General features: G+C 52.3%; 2 protein-coding genes across 2 annotated transcripts; one reads left to right on the plus strand and one right to left on the minus strand.

Annotated features, from left to right (window-relative positions):
- Positions 1–707: 707 nt before the first annotated feature.
- On the minus strand, positions 708–2,290 carry CUNH10orf95 (chromosome unknown C10orf95 homolog). Its single transcript, XM_037159478.2, has 2 exons — positions 2,059–2,290; positions 708–1,797 (listed from the first exon to the last, which is right to left on the minus strand). Exon 2 carries the CDS (start codon positions 1,741–1,743, stop codon positions 1,087–1,089), a length of 657 nt encoding a protein of 218 aa, XP_037015373.2. The 5' UTR covers positions 1,744–1,797; positions 2,059–2,290; the 3' UTR covers positions 708–1,086.
- Positions 2,291–6,725: 4,435 nt separating this feature from the next.
- MFSD13A (major facilitator superfamily domain containing 13A) lies at positions 6,726–24,064 on the plus strand. Its single transcript, XM_037159425.2, has 11 exons — positions 6,726–6,804; positions 11,943–12,105; positions 13,003–13,194; positions 14,054–14,293; positions 14,692–14,774; positions 15,337–15,789; positions 15,916–16,039; positions 16,568–16,664; positions 17,420–17,591; positions 17,669–17,862; positions 22,529–24,064. Exons 4-11 carry the CDS (start codon positions 14,126–14,128, stop codon positions 22,789–22,791), a joined length of 1,554 nt encoding a protein of 517 aa, XP_037015320.2. The 5' UTR covers positions 6,726–6,804; positions 11,943–12,105; positions 13,003–13,194; positions 14,054–14,125; the 3' UTR covers positions 22,792–24,064.
- The last annotated feature ends 312 nt before the right edge of the window (positions 24,065–24,376 follow it).

The raw sequence follows: 24,376 nt of genomic DNA on the forward strand, positions 1-24,376 counted from the left end.
AAACCACTGACCAGGAGAAACGCCTTCCCGAGTGCTGAGGTTTGAGACACTGTTCTATGAGGCTCATGAACGCAGCAGTGTTCAATCAAGTGGTCTACAGTTTTGGTGACGTAGCTGCATACCCGGGTGGCTGCTGGCCAGTTACAGATGAAAGTCCAGTAAAAGCAGTTCCACAAGGGGCCAAATCTATACAGCCTGCAGTGGGCTGGCTAGACCCATAGTTAAAATTAGATGTGTGGCTTAACCCTCCAGCAAACTTCCACAATGTTACAAATTCAACTTATTAAAGACTATTAGTAGGAATCAGGAGACAAGAAGTGACTGACATTCATCTTAAATTTCAGCCCTAGTGAACTTTCCAAGTAGGTTGGTTGGTTTTATGCTTCTTTTGCAAAGAAACTGACTCATACCCTAGTTATATGACTAGACTATGTCAGCGCCAGCTCTGTATCTGTCTTACACATCCCTTCCGCAGTCACGCCTGCCATCTATGCTTCAGCAAGAGCTTAATGCCCTCACAATCTCTGTGGATGGTGGGTCGCAGGACCAAGGAGATCCACTCTCACCCCTCTCAACTCCTTCCCCCGGGTCAAGGAAGTAAGTCTCACATTGCACGGATGAGGAAACGCCCCACCGCCAAACATAGAAATGATCTCGCGATATACATCTGACTTCACTCATTTATTTACTTTTTATATTACAAGCTGGGGATAGGTGGGCTCCCAGCTTGGGGAGTTCGGGAGGTTCCCTGGAGAGAGAAGAGAAGGGGAAAGTGGGGGCTTCTACGTGGAAGAAGATGGGAAGGAGGAAGGAGAGAGGGTGCAGGGACTAGGCCCTTCTTCCACCCTATACCGAGGCTTCCAAAGGCAATGTAGAATAAAGAGCAACAGAACACCCACCCAGAGATACCTTGATCCCTTCCCCGCCCCCCCCATCCCTCAATAACAGGAAAGAAATCGAGGAACTTCACGAGGCGGGTGGACAGTCTTGGTGGGGCGGGGGGAGGAAAAGGACAGATAACAGGGGCACGCAGCCCCGACGCGATGCCGAGGGTCTCCCTCCTCGCGGGGCAGGAGAGCCGCGCGCTCAGCCCAGGCCTTTCCTCTTCTTCCGGACGCCGCGCTCCGCCGCGTCTCCGGCCGGGCTGCGGTCGCCGCCACTGCTGCTGCTGGCGGGCGGGCGCTGCAGGCGCCTGTGCACACGGTACTGCGGCTCGCCCACGCGCGGCGCCGCTTGCAGCAGAAACTCGCCGCCGCGGAACGTGACGCGCACGTCGGTGCGAGGGTACGTGCCGTACACTCGCCGCAGCTCCCGGCGCACGAAGTCCGGCAGCTGCTGGCGCGGGCCCTGGGTGCGCTCTACTCGGCCCCAGCGCAGCTCTGCCTGCAGGCTACCGCCCTCCGGCCACTGCGTCCAGCTCTCCGCTGTTCCTGCCGCCGCGGGCGCCTGAAGCTGCGGCCCGGAGTAGCCGAGCGCTGGAAAGGGCGGGCTCAGAGACGCGGCGTAGGCCTGCGGGAAGGCCCACCAGGGTTGCGCGGCCCCCAGGCTGGCCCCCGGGCCATGGAAACAGTGGTATTCTCGCGGGGCCGTCCAGTCGCCAGCGTTCAGGGCTGGGGGCCAGCTGCAGAAGTTGTGGGCCTGCACGGGGGGCAGCAGCAGGGGGCTGGGCAGGTAAGTGTAGGTGAGGGGCTGCAGTGGAGGCCAGACGCCTTCCCCGGGCACCAGGCAGCTGTATGAGTACATGACCAGAAGCTCAGGCGGCAGACGTTTTTACTGGGGCCTGGTCCTGGTCCTGACCTGTAGTGGGGGATGTGTGTGTGTGTGGAGTTAATAAGAACCAGCTTGGTTCTTATTAACTCCACCAGTCCCTAAGGCCCGCTAATCCAGACCTCTGGTTCATAGTATGAGGCCGAGCTAGTCTCCTGGCTTTTGAGAACCTTTCCTGAAGTGATCAGCTCCCCTCTGTCCCAGGGTTGAGACTGAACACTAGTCTCCCAGCACACAATAAGGACCCAACACCGTTGCAAGCCCTCAGCCCTGAAATTCTCTTCCACTTACTCATCTTAAGACAGAGGTAGTTGGTCCTCGGCTTTTAGGGAAGCCAAAGAGGTCCAGAGCGGGGCTCCTCTCCACCAATTTAGTTGAGCTGCTCACCTCCATGCTCTGCCTCAGCCACACCTTCCCGTTTCCAGGCAAAGGAAAACACCTTGAGCTGGCCAGGAGCCAGTCAGTCTGTGTCTACACTGGATGAGCCAGTTGCTTGAACCCGCAGTAACCTAGATGCTCAGCCTTGTGCTCAGTGATGTCCTCACCACAACTTGCTCAGACCCTCAGTCCGTTATGGTAAGAGTAAAATTGAGCCCCATGTCTGTTTAAAGACGTTAGCCTTATTATCAGTTCATGCTAAGGCTTCTTTGAGGCTATCAGCTTACAGTCCTCCTGTTCTAGAATGTTTCATAAGAACTTCTAGTCCTTAATAAACGTGTGCAGTAGTACATGGTGATCTTCTCACATTTATTTTTAGTTTTTAAGGAGATTTTATTATTTATTTTTAGAGAGCAGGGAAGGGAGGGAGAGAGAGAGAAACATTAATGTGCAAGAGATACATCAATCAGTTGCCTCTTGCATGTCCCCAGCTGGGGACCTGCTGCACAACCCAGGCATGTGCCCTGACTGAGAATCGGACTGGGGACCTTTCAGTTCGTAGGCTGGCACTCAATCCACTGAGTCACACCAACCAGGGCCCCCTTCAGGGTTTTTTGTTTCATTTGTTTGTTTTTTCAGATATTGACATACACTGCTGTGTATGTGTAAGGGATAAAGCATAATGACTTGACTCACATATATGATGAAACGATTACCACAATAAGTTTAGTTAATATCCATCATCTCATTTAGATACTGAAAAAAAAGGGAAAAGATATCTTTTTTGTGATGGGAACTCTTAGGATCTACTTTCTTTCTTTTTTTAAAGATTTTCTCTTTAGAGGGGAAGGGAAGGAGAGAGGGAGAGAAATATCAATGTATGGTTGCCTCTCATGGGTCCCCTGCTGGGAACTGGCCTGCAACCCAGGCATGTGCCCTGACTGGGAATCGAACCTCGACCCTTTGGTTCACAGGCCCGTGCTCAATCCATTAAACTACACCAGCCAGGACCAGGATCTACTTTCTTAACAACTTCCAAATCTACCACACAGCAGTGTTAACTACAGCCACCATGTTGTCCACTACAGCCCTAGTACTGATTTACTTAGAACTGGAAGTTTGCACCTTTCTGACCTTCTGACCACCTCCATCTGATCCCCCCTCACCACCACTTCCCGGTTAGATACCTTTCTTGCTTAGTCTCATTTTGGTGGAGTCTTTTTTCCTTTTCCACATAGTCTGTTGTGTTTACTTCATATAGTTTAACTAGAGAAGAAGTTGAAATGGGCATTTTATTATTCCAGAGCACCATCACCTTAGTCTTTAGAAAATTAAATATTTGGGCTGTTATACTGTGGAGTGGAATTCTCTATTGTTTTCATCAACAACATGCACTGAGTGTTCCCTTCCCCCAGCATTTTGTTATGAAAACTTTTCAAATACAGCAACCTGAGTAGTTTTTGCTCGGTGAATCTCAGGACCCCCAGGATCAGAGGCTCTTGTCCACAAAGCAGGGATACGTCATCAGGAGAGAGGTGGGAAGCCAGTCTTGGAGGAAACCGGCTTCCAGTCAGGAAACTTGACAAAATAGGCACAAGGGAAGGAACACAGAGATGAGAGCAGATTCACCTGGACCTGACCTTCAGTAACTGCCTGGCTGGAGAAGGTAGAAAAGAGGTGGATAAACAAGTTTTGGGCCTGGTTGCCTAGGTTGGGAGTCAAGACAATCCTGGAGATTTAAAAAGCAAAAACCCTAGTCAGCAACTGGAAGTTGAGGACTGGTGAGTTCAGCTGGGACGTTTGAGGAGCTGTCCAGCAGCAGTTTTATTTCCAGGCTAGAGATGGGCGGTGGGTAGTAGTACAGGAAGAGGGAATAGGTGAAGTTATACCAGAACAGCTGCTGCTCTGGCCTGCATCACACTGTCACGGCTGCTAATTTACTGGGTTCTGCTTAATGCCTTTGGGGGCAGGAATCTTGTTTGTGAAGTCCACTTTACTGCCTACAGCCAATGGCCCCGACAAGCCTCAGTGAACAGATGAAAAGAGTATCGAAAACTTGGAGGACCCTCCCTCTACCTAAAGGTAGAGGCTTGCTCAAGCAAGCCCTGGAGAAAGTGAAGGGGACTGAGGAGAAGTTGTTAGATAGGAGGAGAACATGGTGGAACCTGGATCAGAGAGGTCAGGAGCCAAGGAAGGAGAGTGTTCGTGTATCTACCTGCCCCAGGCTCCAGGGACTCTGAAACCACTCAAGAAGTCAGGCAGGCAATATGACCTTCAGTCACACCCCACATCACCTCCCAGGGAGCTCTGTGCTTGGCAACCAGGAAGGGAAGTCAGACCTAATCACAAGGTCCCGCCCTGGTGACAACACAAAAGGATACTTGGTTATATTGTCTGTAAAACCAGAGGGCTAAGGAGCCTCCAAGTGTAACCATGGGGCATTAAGTGCAACATAGGCCAAGGTCTTTCCTGTTGTTTCACATGTAGTTCTGGCCCTTTGGCAGCTCTCCCCATTCCCTCGTTCCCCAACTAGACACCCAGGGAGGGCTAATTAAAGACTTCTGCTCTGACAGGAACATGCTGGCCAGAGAGAGAAAGGCAGGAGCACTCTCTCAGTTTACAAAGGCCTTACTGTGCCAGGCTCTGTGTTGAATGCTGGGTTTCTTGCCCTCTACTCTCACAGCCAGGAATGCGTAGATGGGGGTAAGGGTAGGGATGGGGAGAAATGATTGCTTTCCTTCTAGTCATGAGGGCTCTCTGAAGCAGGAGGGGTTGCTGAAATGGCGTGGAGTCTAAGAGTGATGGTGATGGTGATGGTGATGGTGTGTGTGTGTGTGTGTGTGTGTGTGTATGTGGCTTAGGAGAGACATAGGAGATAAGAAGAGTCTGAAGGGGCAGGGATGGGGAGAAGGGAAAGGAGGCAGACTGGTGGGAAATGAATGCTGAGGGCAAGATTCAGGAAATCCCTGGGGACTCCCCAAGAATTGGTTGAACATCCTCTAGCCCCCTGACACCAGGGCTCTTGTATTGGACCACTAGCTGTGGGTGGCCCTTTACCAGGTTGTCCGGACAGAGGGAGAGAATGATATTCCCGTTGACAACAAGCAACAAAGGCATATAGACCAAAAGTGTGCAAGACTCTTATGCCCCTGTTTCTCATTTAGTGCCCCCCAATCCCTCCCTAAGCCATAACAGAAGCTCACAAAAGGAGTGTACCTTAACAAAGAGGTGGTGGAGCTAGGGGATGGGGTCCCAGGCCTGCCAAAGGCCGTGCTCTTTGCCCTGTCTCCCAGGGTTAGGAAGCAGCAGTCTGGAGTGTGTGCTGTTTGATGACCTGGAAATGTAACCAGGGTACAAGCCTGTTGGGAGGAGACATGGGACATCCTCACCACATTGCACTGAGCAAAACAAAACTTTGAGGGCTTGCAAGGGTAAGAAGGGAAAAGACTTCTATTCTGGAAATCCGGAGAGCTGGATTCCAGCTTGTCTGGACCTGTTGCTTATAGTGTGAATATTATTGAATCTCTGAGCTTCAGTTCCATCTGGAAAATGTGTATAATAGCACCTACCTCCAAAGAACGATGTGAAGACTCAACAGAGAATGCACATAAAGTTCTTGATGCAGTACAGGGCACATAGTGAGGGCTCATTACTCCCGATATTTTGTTATGACTTACTAATAGGAGGAGGTTGGGCTGTATGCTGGTTCTCTTAGGGCCGGGCGCCTGTGCCCACAGCTGAAGCTGGGGCTGACAGGTCTTGGGTCTCACGGTCCAGCATCAGGGAGTCCCAGGTGGTGTCACTGTTATTTCCTTATCTGCCTCAGATGTGCATCCAGTCAGACCTGCAGAGAGGGGCTGAGCTCTCCTCATTCTCTGAATTAATGCTAAGGAAGGATGGGGAGAGGGGAGGGGGCACTCAGAAAAGCTTTGTTGATTTAAACTTGCTGGCTAATTGTAAGTGAATCAAGAGGCTTTGGCTAGAAATAAATGATAAAGGTTTATTTGAGGGTCTTGAGATTTACAAATGGGAACTACAACGAGTTCAGAGAGTTCTGAAGAATTAAGAAAAGCTGAGTTCTTACAGCAAAAAGTGCGTTCTTGAGAAGAATCAGCCCGGCACTCAGCCTCTGGGTGGGTCCAGATGTCAGAGTTTCTGGGCACTGAACATTCTTTCCCAAGATCTTCAGAGGGTTACCTACAAGTTCGCATGCCTGTCTTCAGCACTGATGCGCAATGTTGGCAAGGCCATACGTTTACGTTCCCAGGCTCTTTAAAGCAAGAAGAGAGTCATTTCCTCATCCTCAGCCTACTCTGATTTGGCAGTTTGAGTACGCTGATTCCATTTTGTTTACTGTTTCCTCAAACTGGAATGACATTAAGCCTTGAGGAGGGGATGAGCAGGTCAGGAATCCCGGCAAACCCGCACCCGTCTTGCTAGCCTCCGCATTCTCTTTCGGTCCCTAAGGGCAAGCGCCCAAGACAAATATGGCGGCGGCAGCCTCGCGCGCGGGCACCTACCTGCAGGCGGTGGCCGGCAGAGCCAATCGCTGCGCGGGGGCGGAGACAGAGGCTGGGGGAGCAGCCCTGGATGCGCCGGACCACAGGCTCGCACCTGGTTCCGGGCAGCCGCGATTAGGCATCGGTTGCTACGATTGCGGTGAGGGGCTGAACGCGGCGAGGTTCAGGGGCAGGAGCGGGCCGGACTGGGGGCCAGTTCGGCCCAAAGGACGGACCGTGGGGGACGGGAAAGCAGTCCTCTCTGGAAGTCCCGGGGGCTGTCTGCGGGGATGCCCGAGGTGGTCAGGCTGTGGGTTGGGAGAGCCCGTGGGGCAGGGCGGGAGAAGCTCAGGCTCGAGCCGTGAGGGGGCGTCCCTGCACTGGGGCTCCCTGGGGCTGGGGTCGCGGTGAGCTTCGGGTCCGCATTCGTTTCATTAATGCGAAGGCCCTTAACTCGGGTGACGCAGTACAACTCCTTGGGGAGCTTTAAAAGGACACCGTGCTGGGCTCCATCCCTAGAAATTCCGATTTAATTGGTCAGGGTTGACGCCTGGGCTTGGGTGCTATTGAGAAGGTGATTGTAATGTGCAGACTGGCTGGAGAATGGCCACGTGCTTCAGCGCCAGCTCCTGATTAAAGAGCACCTGGGTTGACCCCGAACTCCTCAGTGGCTTGGATAGTCCTAGGATGAAGTTGCTGACCCTCCGGTGCTGCTGCAGCAACCTGCGGGAGGCAGAGGGAGAATGTCCTTCCCCCATAAGGTGGAGTTTTATTTCTAGCCTGAGGAGAAGGGCCGCCAGTGTGGGTTCCCCCAGCCGCCTGCTGGGCCTTGCTGTGGGAAGACTGGGCAGGAAGACAAGGCTCTGGGGTGTGAAACATGAAACACAACAGGCAACTCTGAGGTCAGCTACTTGTTGAGAAAAGAACACACCTAATGTTTGTGCTTTCATGTGATACCCCTGAGGAAAGGCTGGGAATGGATTTGTTTCTCCCTCTTCATAGATGTAGGAATAAACTCAGATGGCTGGTTTGTGGTAATTCAGACGACCCTGGGCTCCCGACCTAGCTGTCCCCTCTGCACTAACTGCTTCTCATACAGCCTCCAGTCTTCAAGGGAATCACTTCCTTTGATACCCCTCACTCCAGGGGCCTGTCTTGGTTTCCTTCACTAAATCCATCAGCCCCAACTCACCCAATCAGGGAGAAGCTACTCTTTTCACCCTTTTTAGCTTTTTATCTCCCAGAAGCCTGATGGGGGAAGACGGGAGAGTTTTACATCCTGCCAGGGCATCTTTCCAAGCAGGTCCGATTCTGTCACTTCATCACCCCCCATCCCATTGTCTCACAACAGAATCTTGTGTGCGGTTCCCCACACACTGGTGTCTAGGTCTTTCTACCTCCCTGCTCTGAGCTCTCTTCCCGTATCGTTTCTGTGCTCCTTAGTCCAGTGCTGGGCACGTGGTAAAAGCTTAATAAACGTTCATTTTGTCATTATCACTAGTCCTCTTCGTGCACCTGTTGCCTTGCCGTACCTGTTCTGCTCAGCAGGGTATATCGTGATAATCCTGATGCACTCCCACAGAGGCCAATTTCTGACACCCTACAGCCAAGCAGAAGGCAGAGCCGAGGGGTACAGTTGGATCTGGGTGTGACACTTCCTATAGGTGCTGCTCTTACCTGGGGCTGGGCAACGCTCATATTGGCCTTCTAGGGGGGAATCAATCCAACATGTATTAGTTGAGCACCTACTGTGGTGAAGGAGCCTGGTGGAGGCAGGGAGCAGAAATCAGAGGAGGGTCTGACCTGGCCTTGCCCTTGAGCTTGGGGGCCCAAGGAGGATAACAGAGGCATTTGGATCATGATACAGGAGCCGAGGGATCTGAAAAAGAGAAAGAACACCTGACTTGGAGTCCTCAGGAAGGCTGGTGCCCCTGACCTCCACTGACCTGGGCCTTGAAGAAGCAGGATTTGATAAGATGGTGGGAGGCGGTGGGCATAGTGATGTGAGAAATGCTCAGATGTTTTAGTCAGAAACACCAGTTTTGAATCTTGGCTCGGCACTTAATACCTGTGATTTGGGGCCAGTTACTTAACCTTCTGAGCCTGGGATTCTTCATTTATAAAATGAGGATGGAGATAGTACCCAGAGTTGTCAGGATTCATGGTAATAGATACAAAAGCCTGGGATGTCCTGTGCACCCGGGGAATGGTATATAGTTACAGCTAGGGTAGTGAGGCAGAGGAAAGAGTGTGAAGAAAGGTGCGGAGATGGCATTTAATAAAGGATCTGAGGGATGGAAGTCTGTGCCAGGCGGCGAGCAGCATTGGTGTTGGGGGCTGGAAAGATGACTTCAACCAGGGGTCTGGCAGAAGGGACACTGACTGAAGCCCTTTAAAGATCATGAAACCAAACTGCAGAGACTTGGGAAAAGGTGATAATTGCTACTGTTTAGGGAGGGTCTTCTACGTGCCAGACATGACGCTTGGTGCTGTGTCTACCTTTCGCATTTCAGCCCATAGCAGTTTAAGTGGTTGGCTTTATCATTCTCACTTTATATTGGGTTGGCCAAAAAGTCCATTTAGTTTTTTTCTGTAAAATAAAAGAGACATTTTTCATTTTCAGCGAAAACTTTATTGATGTAGATATTTTGAGTATGTCAGCTATCTCCTGCTATTGGCTTTTCATGGGTAGAGGCCAGGATGCTGCTAAACATCTTACAGTGCATAAAACATCCTCATAGCAAAGAATTATTTGGTCATAGTGTCAATAGCACCAAGAAACTTCGCAAACCACTTTAGATATGTTCTATCTCTCACAGCGCCTTCCCCATACACTGCACAAATCTTGTTTTGCATTTCAGTTGTTTTTATCTTTTTTGAGATAATAAAGCATAACACTGAAAATATTGTGTATTTTCTTCCATCTTCAATATTAAAATGGCCACAGAAAAATTTGCCAGTTTTGATAAGTGTTTTAAATGCACACTGATACGACAGCTGTCACAATATAATCTAACAAAATTGTTTCAAATGAAATTAAAAACAACTAGCACTACTGGAGCCATCATACAGAAAAAACTAAATGAACTTTTTGGCCAACCCAGTAGATAAGCCTGAGGCCCAGGATATTCTGTTGCTACCATGATCTGTTGTAAGTGAGTTAAAAAGAGAAAGCCAGTTTCTGAGCATCATCTGTGTGACCGCAATGGTGCTCGGGCTCCGTGGACATCAGTTCAGTCCTCCCGGCGCTCCTACACAGCAGGCGTTATGGCTGCCTCCTACAGGTGAGAAAACCAAGACTCAGACTGGCTCAGTGACTCGCCTGAGGTTACACTCTTAGCAGGAGCTGCATTTGGCATTAAATCCAGGCCCTTCCCATGGCATAGCCATACCCTTTCCACCTCATCCTCTCAGGTTTTCTTCTCTGGTTGCCCCAGCGTGGGGGCCTGGAGCTCAGCCTCTTGCCTGCAGGGTGCACCTTCTCTAGCAACGGGGGGGGGGGGGAGCGTCACTAGACATCTGGGTGGGAAGGGGAGCTTCACTCCCTTGGACGAAGAAGGCTTTGGAGGTGAGGTAGGGAGTTCTGATGAACCCCACCCCATCCTTGTGGGGGGGGGAGGCTTGAGAGGTTCCATAGTAGCACTCTCTAAAGTGCTCTCCACACTTACCATGCTCAGTGCTTTAGAGTCTTAATAGCCTTGGGAAGGTTGGCCTTGTATTGCAGATCCAGAAAGGAGGGGTTGGAGAGAGGTTAAGCAGACCGCTCCAGGGCACACAGGTACTAAGTGGTGGAGTCAGGACTTCGCAGGCCTCCAGTGGGTCTTCCTTCAGCTACGTTACTCAGAGGGTGCCGAGGAGACTTGCAGGGCGACAAGTATGTTCGTGATCTCAGACGTGGTGACAGCCTCACAGGTGCACACATGTCATAATTGATCAGACTACCCTTTGAAGATGTGTAGATTTTTGTATGTCAATAGCACCTCAATAAAGCTGTGAAAAAAAGAAACATTTCCCAGCAACTGTTCCTTCAGGGGCTCAAGGTCGTGGGGAGAGGCCACCTGGCTATCTTCCTGCTTTGGGGCAAGGCAGCACCCCTGTGGCCTGGGAGAGCTTCTCATAGACTTAGTGGCTGGTTTCAGGTAGTTCTGGCTGCTTCTCTCATTCCTCCACCATTAGGTGTATCCTGGCGCCAGGCCAGCACGGCAGCGGGGATGCATACAGATCTCTTGAGTGATTGCCACTCGGGCAAGTCAGAGAGTGACCGCAGTGAGTCCCTCCTGTTCTCCCATCAGAGTCTCTTTCTCACCAGTCCGTTCCTGAGCAAGAGTGGCTGGGCCCCACCCATTCTCCCAGGGAGGGAAGAGGCACAAGCCCTGCCTTCGATATCCTAAGTGGGGGCGGGCATGAGAGTCTGCTGTGCAGGGGCCGAAGGCGTCGCTCAGGGCCCAGGGAGCTGGAGAAGGTCTCCTGGGCACGGTGCTGGCTCCTGAAGGGTGCGTGGGACTGAGGTGGGCAGATGAGGCCGGTGCTTATGGTGGGAGGCTCTGACAAGAACAAAGGCCTGGCCAGAGCAGAAGGTGGCTTGAGGGTCCGAGGCAGGCCAGCCTGGACAGGCTGGGAGAGGCCAGACGGCAGAGGCCCTTGCAGGCTGGGCAGGGAGGGGAGGCCACGGGGGGCGATGGGGAAGGACAGGTCTTCCTGTTGGAAGGACAGGTGGGGCTGTCCCTGTTAGACTGGGCCTGGAGTCGGCTCTCCAGGGCCTGACCCTGCTGGGAAACAGAAGTTTTGGCTGTGCATGTGAGCACGTGTGAGAGTGAGGGAGCAGCTGCACACACGTGTGAGTGCAAGGACATGCAGATGAGGCCAGTGGGCAGGCTTGGGTCACAAGCACTCATAGAGGATCAGCGCCCGAGGGTGGGTGTAAGTCCCCTAGGGCTGCCGTAACAAATCGCCACAAACCGGGTGGCTTGAAACAACAAAATCACAGTTCTAAAGGGTAAAAGTCCAAAATCAGGCTCCCTTTGGAAGGAGGATCTAGAGCAGGTGTGTCCAACCCTCAGCCCAGGGGCCGCATGTGGCCTAGGATGGCTATGAATGCGGCCCAACACAAAATCATAAACTTACTTAAAACCTTTTTTTTGCTCAGCAGTTTTCGTTAGAGTCTGTGTATTTAATGTGTGGCCCAAGACAACTCTCCTTCCAGTGTGGCCCAGAGATGAGTCCTTGCTTGTGTCTCCTGGCCCCTGGGGGCTGTCCCCCGTCCATGGCACTCCTTGACTCAGGGTTGCATCGTGCCAGGTTCTGCCTTGGTCTTCGCCTGGCATCTCCTCCTGCGTGTGTCTGTCTCTGTGCCTGAGATCCTGTCTCCTCGAGAGGACCCCATCATCACCACTGATTCAGTGTGGCCCTATTTAACACGGTTACATCTACATAGACCCTGTTTCCAAATCAGGTCACACAGGTACTGGGGGTTAGGACTTAACTATGTTTTTGGGGGGATGCGATTCAATTTGCAGCAGGGAGTTTGAGAGGAGGGAGCCCCCAGAGCTTCCCGCTGGGGGTCAGGCAGGCACACGGGGTTATTTTTCTAAAGTGAGAACGGCAGCTTGGAGCCTTGAAAACAGAGACAGACTCAATGCTTCTGTTGTGGTCATGGACCAGCAGCGTGGTGGCACCTGGGTGTCTGTTAGTAAAGCAGAGTCTCAGGTTCCTACCCAGAACTACTGAGCCAAAATCTGCGTTTTGACGGGGCCTTCAGGTGCCTTGAAAGCACATGACAAGCTGAGAAGCGGAGCTCTGTTAAAAATCGGCTTTTACGTCCTTTCCCACCCGTGTCGGTCGGTGTAGCCTGCCAGTCCCCGCAGGAGTCTGCCTGGGTGGGAACCAGACGCCCACGCTGTCCTCTGTTCTCTCTTTTCACGTGACATGTTCTTGAGTTTCTCTCCCATGTGTCAAGTTTACCCACAGGCTTCCGATTTCTGGAGAGCGTTGGGCTTGCTCAGCTAGTCCCTTTGTTGCATTCTTAGGCTGTGTCCAACTTTTATTTTTTCTTAATGAAGCTGTTCTTTTTTTTTTAATTTTATTTATTTATTTTAGACAGAGAAGGGAGGGAGAAAGAGAGGGAGAGAAACATCATTGGGTGGTTGCCTCCCACACACCCTCCACTGGGGACCTGACCTGGCCTGCAACCCAGGCATGTGCCCTGACTGGGAATTGAACTGGTGGCCCCTTGGTTCACAGGCCGTCATTCAGTCCACTGAGTCACACCCATCAGGGCTAAGCTGTTCTTTTTAAATTTTTTTATTTTGGTTTGTTTTATTTTTTGTTTTGTTTTATTTTACTTATTTTGTTTTTTTAGAAAGAGAGGAAAGGAGGAAGAAAGGGAGGAAGAGAAACATTGATGTGCAAGAGGTACATCAATCCATTGCCTCTTGCACACCCCCAACTGGGGACCTGGCCCACAACCCAGGCATGTGCCCTGACGTGGAATTGAACTGGTGACCCTTTGGTTCTCAGACCAGCACTCAATCCACTGAGCCACACCAGCCAGGTGAGCCCGACCATTTGCTGTTATAAATGTTACTGCCATGGACATCTCTATACACATACACATTCCTTTGGGATTAGTTCCTTGAGCGGAATTTCTGGAATTGAAGTGCATGAGCAGTAGTAGCTCTGACACCATTTCATCACTGTTCTCTATCTGTGGAACTTGACACCACAGCAGGTTTCTCTCCATTGACCACATAGGACCCTGATTTGGGAGGTCCAGTGGCAGGTAAGTCTTTGGAGCCAGACAGGCCAGCGTTCCAATCTGGCACATTTTTGCTGTGTGACATTGGGCAAATTACTTAACACATCTGAGCTTGGCATTGCTCCATAAGATTGTGATACACTTTGTCGGGATTTTATAAAGAAAACAGTGACGTCACTGACATCCATTTATTGAGCTTTACCCCTTTCACCTTTAAGTGTCTCTGTGGAGTAGGCACGATCATCTCATTTGCCCTGTTACAGAAGAGGAAACCGAGGCTTGGGTGAAGTAGTTTGGCAGTTACATTGTAGGTACATTGCAGGCCCAAGCCCAAGGTCGTAATGTAGGCCATTAAGGTCAGATAGCACAGATGAGAGAAGATACTGAGCTCACAGCCTGAGCACAGTTGGACTGGGCTCAGCACTCGCCGGACACCTGCCTTTGCTTCCCACGCCTTTATCAGCGTCCTTGAGTCACTCCCTGGTGTGGTGGCCAGCCGGCATTGTTCAGCTGTATGTCATTAACGATCCCCCAGCTCTGTTTGATGGGCAAACTTTCTTCCAGTTAGAAATAAGTTTTTAAATGACTCCGAGGTCTGGGTTTTAGAGCAGAGCTGGCTCTGATCTTTGTAGCTAACTGGCTCCTTCTTCCTCAGGGGCAAGGATGGCCAGGCTGCCCGTGGTCACGAGCACTTCTCTGCTCCTAGGTTGAGGCTGGGCTGGCAGCCATGGGCCTGGGTGGGCCCCAGGCCTGGCTGTTGGGCTTGTCCACAGCTCTGGTCTATGGCTCCCTGGCCCTCTTCACCTCTGTTCTGCACAACGTGTTTCTGCTTTACTATGTGGACACCTTTGTCTCCGTGTACAAGATCAGCAAAGCTGCCTTCTGGGTCGGAGAGGTAGGTTCGTGCTGGGGTAGGAGCCGGGCAGGTGGCGGTGCTGAGTCCCGCCCAGCCAGGAACTTGGGGCAGGATGGGCTGCCCACCAAGACCCAGCAAGAAAAGCTGGAGCTGGAGGTCTGGGTGACTCCTCCATGGCGATTACACCAGCTCTGGCCACTGTCCTATGAGCCAGGGACTGTCCTGTGTATTCACATATATTAATTGATGAGCTGGGCGGGAGTTTGATGGGGGTAGTGGCCTGCAGAGTGGGTTTTAGCGGAGGGACTGACCTGAGCAAAGATTTGCAGGTGGGAAAGCTGGTGTCGTCTTTGAGGGGTGGCGAGCAGGCTGGGTAGGGAAAGCCCTGGAGAGGAGGCTGCCTGAGCCCACCCGCCCCGTGTCCCCTCTACCCACAGACGGTGTTTCTTCTGTGGAACAGCCTCAACGACCCCCTCTTCGGCTGGCTGAGTGACCGCCAGTTCCTCGGCTCCCAGCCCCGGTGTGTGTCTTGGGGAAGGCTCAGAACTGGTCCTGTCCCATCCCCCCCTTCTCCAGGGCTGGAGGACCCCTGCCTGTGTTTGTGGGAGGTGAAGAAAGGGGGACCATTTTTAGCTGCCCTGCAGGATTTCTCCCTTCCCCGAAGTCAGGGTAGACTCCGTCTAGGTCGGAGAAGTGGCCATGCCTAAGTGCTGGCCTTGGCCCCCTGGGGGAGAGACTGGCCCCAGGTCTGCTTGCCTGGCCCTCAGGATTGGGAACAGCATCACCAGCACTCGGCTGCTCTGGCAGCTTCCTTTCCCCCACCCCCGCTTCAGCCCATCACTGCCCCCAACCCTGACAAAATGGGTATCACACCCTACTTTGGCTCTCAGTCCCGGCAGGCAGGCTGGCCAGGGGCAGAGGAGAGAGTACCCACTGGCGAGCTGTGTTTCCTAAATCGGAGGCTGAGGACTTGGAGCTTGTTAGGACCACCCTGGGCCCTGTCATTCTTCTGGGGTCTGGGCAGGGGGCACTGGGCCCAAGGCTGCAAGGGCATCTTCCGACAGCCCCCCTCTCCCTGGCAGGTCGGGCACTGGGCTCTCCTCGAGGGCCGTGGTGCTTGCACGGGTGCGGGCACTTGGCCGGCACGGGCCATTGCTGGCGCTGTCGTTCCTGGCATTCTGGGTGCCCTGGGCCCCTGCCGGCCTGCAGTTCTTGTTGTGCCTGTGCCTCTATGACGGCTTCCTGACGCTCGTGGACCTGCACCACCATGCCTTGCTGGCCGACCTGGCCCTCTCAGCCCACGACCGCACCCACCTCAACTTCTACTGCTCCCTCTTCAGTGCGGCTGGCTCGCTGTCTGTCTTTGCCTCCTACGCCTTCTGGAACAAGGAGGACTTCTCATCCTTCCGTGCCTTCTGCGTGGCACTGGCTGCTGGCTCTGGGCTAGGCTTTGTGGGAGCCACACGGCTGCTGCGGCGGCGGGTTGAGGCAGCTGGTAGGGAGCCAGGGTGTCCAGACCTGGATGTGGATAGCGGGTGAGTGGCCGGCATCATCCTCGGTCTGATTTCAGCTCCGGACCCCCTTCTGATGCATGGCTGCCCTGGGGCAGGGGCGGCTCTGGCCCAGCCCCAGGCCGATCTTGACTCCCCTCTGCCCCACAGCCTGTGTGGAGATGGGCTGCCTGTGGGCGGCGAGGAGGTGGGCAGCATCACCTTGGGCCAGTACCTGCGGCAGCTGGCACATCATCGGAACTTCCTGTGGTTCGTGGGCATGGACCTGGTGCAGGTATGGGAGCAGTCGCCCCACCCAGGATGGCTAGGATGCGGGAACACCTTTCTCAAAAACTGGGAAATCAGTCCTGGGCCCCGTGTGGCGACTGCAGGGTGATCCGAAGGCAGGACACAGGTTGGGTAGTTAAAACCCTGGATTCTCGCGCCACCTGAGCTCCTCACTCCTTGTGTGATCTTGAGCAAGTCTCAGCCACTGGGGGCAGCCCCGTCCTGCAAAGTGAGGGCATGAAAAAGGTGTGTCTGGGAACTCAAGTGCCACACCAAAAACACATGTAATATATAAGCTAGCCAAATTTGGAAATAGTTTGTAGGTTATTAAGCTTCTTTTACTAAGGTGTTTCTAATTGCAAAGAAAAAACTTTTAATTGGTGCTAATGACAATTTTATCACTGCTTCAGGAATTGGTAGTAGGTTTCGCTCTGGCATTTTCCATGTTGAGGGGTGTGGGGGTGAAGGCTGCTCCTGCTCTTGCTCCTGGCGCCCCTCCCGCCCCAGCAGCCTCCTCGCTGCCGCTCGGTTCCAGGTCTTCCACTGCCACTTCAACAGCAACTTCTTCCCCCTCTTCCTGGAGCACTTGCTGTCTGACCGCATCTCCCTCTCCACCGGCTCCTTCCTCTTGGGTGAGTGAGCGTCTTGGGTGGGTGGACGGACAGAGGCTTGCACCCTGAGCCTCTCGCCCAACTGCAGGCACAGCCACCCGCCTAGCCGGGGCCTGGGTGGGGGAGGGCGTGCAGCTCCGGCCCCCAGTCCTGTGTTCCTGAGGAAGGGGCGGAGCCTGTTGTGGGCAGGAGGGCTCAGGGCTGCTCTCCTGGTGGTCCTCTTGGGGCTGGTGCTGCCCAGAGGCAGTGAGTGGGGCACGGGGTCTGGGGGACAGCAGAGACAGTCACTGTTACAGGTGTAAGACTAAATAAATGATAAGTGTAAGTATTTACTATTTATTTATTTATTTATTTATTTATTTATTTATTTACTTATTTATAGAGGGAGGGGAAGGGAGGGAAACATCATTGTGCGGTTGCCTCTTGCACGCCCCCTACTGGGGACCTGGCCTGCAGCCCAGGCCTGTGCCCTGCCGGGGAATCCAACTGGGCGCTCAATGCACTGAGCAGCCCCAGCCAGGGTGAAGCCTAGACTGCTTATTATTCACTGTCCGGCCTTGGGTGTGTTTTACTTGATCTCTTTGGGTTTCCCTTTCTCATTGATAAAGCAGGAGTAATAATAGTAATGTTAAAAGGCTGAGAGGATTGAATAAAACGATGCAAGTTAGCTGTCAGCAGGGAGCCTGGCACGTGGTTACGCAGCCCGTTCCTTAGAAGGTGGGGAGCCTGTGGAAGTTGCCGCAGCGCCCCTGACAAGGCGCACCCCTTCTCCTCAGGCATCTCCTATGTTGCCCCCCATCTCAACAACCTCTACTTCCTGCCCCTGTGCCGGCGCTGGGGCGTCTACGCGGTGGTGCGGGGGCTCTTCCTGCTTAAACTGGGCCTGAGCCTGCTCATGCTTCTGGCTGGCCCGGACCTCCCGGGCCTGCTCTGCCTCTTCATCGCCAGGTACGCCCTGCCCTGCCGCACTCCCACGCCTCTGTCCCTCCCCTTCACTCTTGTCTGCTTTCTCTCTCTGCTGGCAGCAACCGTGTCTTCACTGAGGGCACCTGTAAGCTGCTGACCTTGGTGGTCACTGACCTGGTGGATGAGGACCTGGTGCTGAACCACCGCAAGCAGGCGGCCTCGGCGCTCCTCTTTGGCATGGTGGCCCTGGTGACCAAGCCAGGCCAAACCTTCGCCCCACTGCTGGGCACCTGGCTGCTGTGCTTCTACACAGGTGAGGGCCGGGGGCTGGTGAGAAGCTCTTGAGGCTCTAGGGGGCACAGCTCAGCTGGTGCACCGACCGACATGGCTCTTGGTCCGGGAGGGGGAGAATGGCAACCGCCCAACACCGGCTGGGGCTGGCCCCCCTGGGCTGCCACACCGCTCTGCCTCTCCCCGCAGAAGGAGGAAAACTGGGTCTCTGAGTCTTCGTTCTTTCAGTAGTTCGTTCATGGGTTCAGCAAACAGGTGCGGAATACTGTCTCTGCCAGGAGCTGCGCTGGGTGCGAGGGAGGTGACAGCCAGACATCCGTGGTCTTCGCCATCATGAGGCTTATATTCTCCGCAGGGTGGAGGGGGCTGTGGTGACGTAACAGCCAAACGAGAAAACAGCGGTAGTGACAGTGCAGAGGTAAAGACACAGCGGGTCTTCGACAGATGTGGTTTTGCTCGAGATCGTTTCATTATAGCATTGACAAGATACTGTAGCAACTTAACTCTTGTTTATATCAATTAGCCTATGGTAAAACTGTTTCATCACACTGTTTCACTTAACCTCACAGAACCTATTGACGGCGTTGAGTGAGGACTTACTGTAGTGTGACTGAACAGCTACTTAGTGTGGTCTGGCAAGGTCTCTCTGAGGAGGTGACACCCAGGATGTAAACTGAATAGGAAGGATTTGGTCTATAAAGATCCTGGTGCATCCCAGACAGAGGAGTGACAGGTGCAAAGGCCCAAGGTACCAGGAGTGCTCAGATGAAGCTGGATAAAGGCTCTAGAGAGCAGGGCATAGTTTGGATTTTATTCTCAGTTCATAGAGAAACTGTTGGTGAGCTCTGCCTCCTGGGAGCACACCTGCACCTTTCCCTTCCCTGTCTTCTTCCCCCACAGGCTTGTACCTCCTAAACTCCAAGGGTCCCGTAAGACTTGCAGCCAGGGGAGCAAGGGGCAGCAGCAGAGCATCCTGGACTCACCCCCTGAACCTGTCTCCAAGGCCCCCTTTTCTCTGATTTCTCAGTGAGCCAGAGCAGCCCTGCCTAGTCTCTTTCCTGTTGCTTCTTCAATCCTAGGCTTTGCTTCCCTGTTTCACTGTCCCCAGCTTTCATAAGTGTACTCTCAAAACAAAACAAAAAAACCCCAAACCAAAAATACAAGAAACTTTTGGAAGGGTTTTAAGCAGGGGGTGACGTGGTCTACCAATTTGCACTTGTTATCTCCTCAACTCTGCACCCATTCCCCCACACCCGCTCCCATCTGGCAGCCATCCAAGTGCTCCGTATCCATGATTCTGGATCTGTTCTTCTTATTTCCTTAGTTTGTTTTTTATATTCAATTGTTAATAGATTTATACTTTTGACATTTTATAGTTCATAGTTTTGATCTTCTTTTTCTTAAATAAGTCCCTTTAACATTTCTCTTTCTCTCTTTTTTTAAGATTTTATTTTTAGAGAGAGGAAAAGGGAGGGAGAAAGAGAGGGAGAGAAACATCGATGTGCAAGAGAAACATCAATGAGTTGCCTCTTGCACACCCCCAACTGGGAACCCGGCCTGCAACCCAGGCATGTGCCCTGACCAGGAATCAAACCAGCAACCCTTTGGTCTGCAGGGGAGCACTCAGTCCACTGAGCCACAGCAGCCAAGGCAACATTTCATATAATGGTTTGGTGATGATGAAATCCTTTAGTTTTTTCTTGTCTTGGAAGCTCTTTAAATGCCCTTTGATTCTAAATGATGGCTTTGCTGGGTAGAGCAATCTTGGCCGTAGGTCTCTGCTTTTCATGACTTTGAATGTTTCTTGCCAGTCCCTTCTGGCCTGCAATGTTTCTTTTGAAAAATCAGCTGACAGTCTCATGGGAGCTCCCCTGTAGGTAGGTAACTGATTTTTCTCTTGCTTTTAAGATCCTCTCTTTATCTCTAACCTTTGGCATTTTAATTATGATTTGTCTTGGAGTGGGCCTGTTTGCCTCCATCTTGTTTGGGATTCTCTGTGCTTCCTGAATTTGCATGTCTATTTCCTTCACCAAATTAGTTTTTTTTTCCCCCATTATTTTTTCAAAGAGATTTTCAATTTCTTACTCTTTCTCTTCTCCTTCTGGCGCCCCTATGATGTCAGAGTTGCAACGCTTGAAGTTGTCCCAGAGGCTGCTTACACCATCCTCGTTTTTTGGTTTTTTTTTTTAGATTTTATTTATTTATCTTTAGAGGGAAAGGGAAGGAGAGAGGGAGAGAAACATCAATGTATGGTTGCCTTTTGTGCGTCCCCTGCTGGGACTTGGACTGCAAGGAACTGGCCTGCAACCCAGGAATGTGCCCTGACCGGGAATCGAACCACGATTGTCTGGTTCGCAGGCCCGCGCTCAATCCACCACTGAGCTACACCAGCCAGGGCTCACTATCCTCGTTTTTTGTTTTTAATTCTTTTTTCTTTTTGTTGTTCTGATTGGTTGTTTTTTGCTTCCTTGAGTTCCAAGTCATTTATTTGATTTTTGGCGTCATCCACTCTACTGTTGTTTTTCTATAAATGGTTCTTTGTTTCAATGAGTGTACCCTTCGTTTCTGACTGGATCTTTTTTATGCTGCTGAGGTCCTCACTAAGTTCCTTGAGCACCCTTATAACCAGTGTTTTATTTATTTTATTTTATTTATTTTTAGAGAGAGAGGAAGGGAAAGAGAGGGAGAGAAACATCAATGTGTGGTCGCCTCTCATGTGGCCCCCACTGGGGATCCAGCTTGCAACCCAGGCATGTGCCCTGACTAGGGATTGAACTGCGACCCTTTGGTTCACAGCCCATGCTCAGTCCACTGAGCTATACCAGCCAGGGCATAACCGGTGTTTTAAACTCTGCATCTGATAGATTGCTTATCTCCATTTCTTAGCTCTTTTTCTGGAGTTTCAATCTGCTCTTTCATTTGGGCCATCTATCTTTGTCTCCTCATTTTGGCAGCCTCCCTGTGTTTCTGTGTATTAAGTAGAGCTGCTTTGACTTTGTGTCTTGATAGTGTGGCCTAATGTAGCAGGTATCCTGTAGGGCCAGGGGCACAGCCACCCCTATCACCCAAATTAGGTACTCAAGGTGTACCATTTGTGTGGGCTGAGTACACCCTCCTCTTGTAGTTGAGCCTTGGTTACTTTTGGCAGATCAATGGGAGGGATTTACCCAGGCTAGTCAGTGGCAAGATTGGCTGTGACCACTGACCACCAATCTCTGCCTTCTGTGGAGGATCACTGTGCCTGGGCAGGGTGGTGGTGCTCCGACATGGTCTGTAGTTGTCTGCTGGCCCTGGGGTTTCCCAGGTGATAGAGGCCAAGTTCAGTCCCCATCTGTGTTTTTCCCAGGGCCCCTCTGCATGAACTGTAAAGCAATCTGAGATGGCTGCTACTTGTGCCGGGCTTAGAGATTCCCAGGGAAGCCAAGCTGTGAATCTGGGCTGGCTGCTGCTGCTAGTGCTGGGTCTGGGGCTCACTGAGGCCAGCTGTTGCTTGTTTGAGAGGACTTAGGGAGCCAAGACCAGCCATTCATATGGAAAAGCAGCTTGGGCGGGCCTGTAGGTCGGGTGGGGATCTCCGAAGCAGGTCAAACAGTGTTAGCCAGGTTGATGGAGTCTCAGGTGTGGCACCAGCTTGCTGACTCTGTGAGGAGAGGGTTTAGCAAATGGACAGTGGCCTCCGCTTGCCTTGATGTCAGACACTTCAGTTTCTCCCTTTCAAGATGCTGCCCCAGTGCTGGAGCTCAGAGGGAGTGAGTCTGAGTGAGTCCATGTGTGGGTCTGTCAGAGGAACTGCTTGGGGCTCCAGTAGTTTCTTCTGCTGACTCAGTCCTACTGGTTTTCACAGCCAGAAGTTGACGGGAATTATCTTCCTGTCACTGGAACCTTGAGCTTGGGGGGGGTGGGGTGGTGGTGTGGGGCTGGGACTCCTCACTCCTGAGATATCCCTCCTGAATTTTTATCCACCACACGTTCAGTGATGGGCCAGCCTGTTCCACATCTGCGCCCCTCCTGGATGGATGTGATGTCTTTGATTCCATAGTTGTCAGACTTCCATTCAACTTGATTATTAATGGTCCTGAGTGATGGTTTTTCTGTATTTTAGTTGTGATTTTGATGTGGTTGTGCGAAGACGTGGGCCATGGCTGCCTGTGCCGCCGTCTTGACTAGAAGTCCCCATTTGGTTGATTCTTATATGTAACTTGACCAGGGATTGAACCCACAACCTTGGCATATGGGGATGACACTCTAACCAACTGAGCTACCCATCCAGGGCCTGATGTATATTTTTAAGAGCTGCCTCTGGTTGCTACCTGGAGAATGTATTGTAGGGAGGCAATGGGAGAAGTGATAGAGGCTTGGACCAGGGTGGTGCTGGGGGCTGGAAAGAAATATTTGGGTTTGAGATGTGTTTTGGAGTTGGTACAGGTGAAGGATTGGTTGTCAGGGAGCATCGAAGTTAACCAAGGAATGTAGGAAGACTTTAAAGTCTCTGGCCCCAGTCATTGGGTGGATGGTGGTGCCATTAACCGAGAAGTGGAGAATGAAGTGGAGAACGGGGGAAGCAAGGTCGGGGGAGGAGTGAAGAGTTGGGTTTTGGCTCTGTACGTGTATCATCTGAGATGTGGTGCCGCGGACTTTGTGGGAGCCCAGGGCTGACACTGCTCCTTCTGCACGCTCTCTCGTCCTAGGTCATGATCTCTTCCAGGAGCCCCCACTGACCCCTGTCGGGAGTGCCCATCCCTGGCCAGAGCCCCCAGCCCCACCCCCAGCTCAGGCCCCAACGCTCCGCCAGGGCTGCTTCTACCTGCTGGTGCTGGTGCCCATCACCTGTGCTCTGCTGCAGCTGTTCACCTGGTCCAAGTTCACGCTGCATGGGAGACACCTGCACGTGGTCAAAGCCCAGCGCCAGAACCTGTCACGAGCCCAGACCCTGGACATTAAGACAGTGTGAGAGGTGCAGCAAGGCCATCCTGATGAGGACACTGCCCATAGCTTTGGGCAAGAGCCACTTTTTCCAGCCTGGTGTTCTGCTCCCCTGCCTTCCTTGGTGCGACCTGGAGGCCAGATGGCAGAATGGGCTCCCCTGGGCCTGAGCCAGGGGTGTCAGTGGGTCTGAGATCTTGGCTGTCTGGCCCAGCTTGGGCAAGGGCTGGGCCAAATTTGCTCAGGGACCTGCTCCCCCCCCTATGGGGCAAGAGTAAGAAAAGAACCAAGAAGGGATGGGGATGCCCTGTGGTCACGTGGGGCTGCCACAGGGAGGGCTATCCCACTACCTGGCTGGGCTGGCACTGCCTGTGGGCTCAGGAACCACTTTTGATATCACACAACTGCCCTCTGTCATTCGGTCGTGGGAAGCTGACTGTACGCCCCACCAGCCCCTCCCTTGACCTTCCCAGTGGGTTCTCTGCTTCAGCAGCACCTGAAGTAGCATGCCCCCACTGCTGCAGTGCTTCCCTACCCCCACGTGGCCCCTGAAAAGATTCCCTTCATCACAGACAGTTAAAGTCATTCTGTTCCCACTCCCAAGGTCTGTGCTGTGTGGGAGTGGTGGGCGAGTAAGATTCCTCAAGTAACACGAAAAGCACTCAGAGGATGTTCCAAAGGTGAGTTGGGAGGCCGCCCACGTCAGATTCATGGCGGTCGCAGGGAGAACCTGTGGACCGGTGACTGCACTGGCACTTGGGAGCAAAAGGCCTCCAGGTAGTAGCCCCAATGCTGGACTTGGTGGTTAAGGAAGAGCGGCTGCTCTTAGGCCAGCAGTCTTCAACCCTGGAGACACCAGGGAACTTTAAAAAATTATGTCTACACCCTGCCCCCAGGATCCTGCTGTCGGGTCTGGGGTATGGCCTGGGCACATGGTTTCTGGAAAGCTCTGCTCTGGTCTAGTGTTTCTTAGCTTTGGCTTAGATGCCAGGAGCACACCTTCCCTCCCTCCCCCGCCCCGTTGTGACAACCAGATTGGTTGTCAGGTATTGGTAAATGTATATGGGTGGCAAAACTGACCTTGACAGAGAACCACTGCTCTGGGCTGATAATTTGTTGAGGGTCCGAATAGTGTCGAAGAATGTAGGCCCTAGGGCTACACTTGAGTTCAAATCCTAGCTAATAAAGGGCAGAGCTTTGGGAATTACGTGACTTCTCTGTGGCTCTACTTCCTCATCTATAAAGTAGGTGATAAAAATACCCCATGTAGGGTCATTGGATCAAATGGGTTAACATTTCTAATGTGCCTAGCAATTTCCCTCCAATTATGGAGAACTGATTAATCTGAGTATCTGAGCATTGGTGCCAGGAACTGCATCTTAATAAGCTCTTGAGCTTCTTATACACATGGAAGTTTTGAGAGACTCTTGACTTCAGGGGTGTCAAATACTGTTGCCCTTATTTGGGAGGATTCTGACCCAAGGACTTAGCAGTAGGGGACTTGAGGGGAGGATGGCCAAGTCTGGCTGATGCAACAGTGCCCTCTAGAGGATGGACTAGGCCCAGTCACCACCTTAGACTCAGGCCCCCCAGCTCTTCCCTCTACCCACCCA

Source organism: Artibeus jamaicensis, unplaced genomic scaffold, assembly GCF_021234435.1.
Source record: "Artibeus jamaicensis isolate MK-2021 breed Jamaican fruit bat unplaced genomic scaffold, CSHL_Jam_final contig_490, whole genome shotgun sequence".
In the NCBI taxonomy this organism is placed as follows: domain Eukaryota; kingdom Metazoa; phylum Chordata; class Mammalia; order Chiroptera; family Phyllostomidae; genus Artibeus; species Artibeus jamaicensis.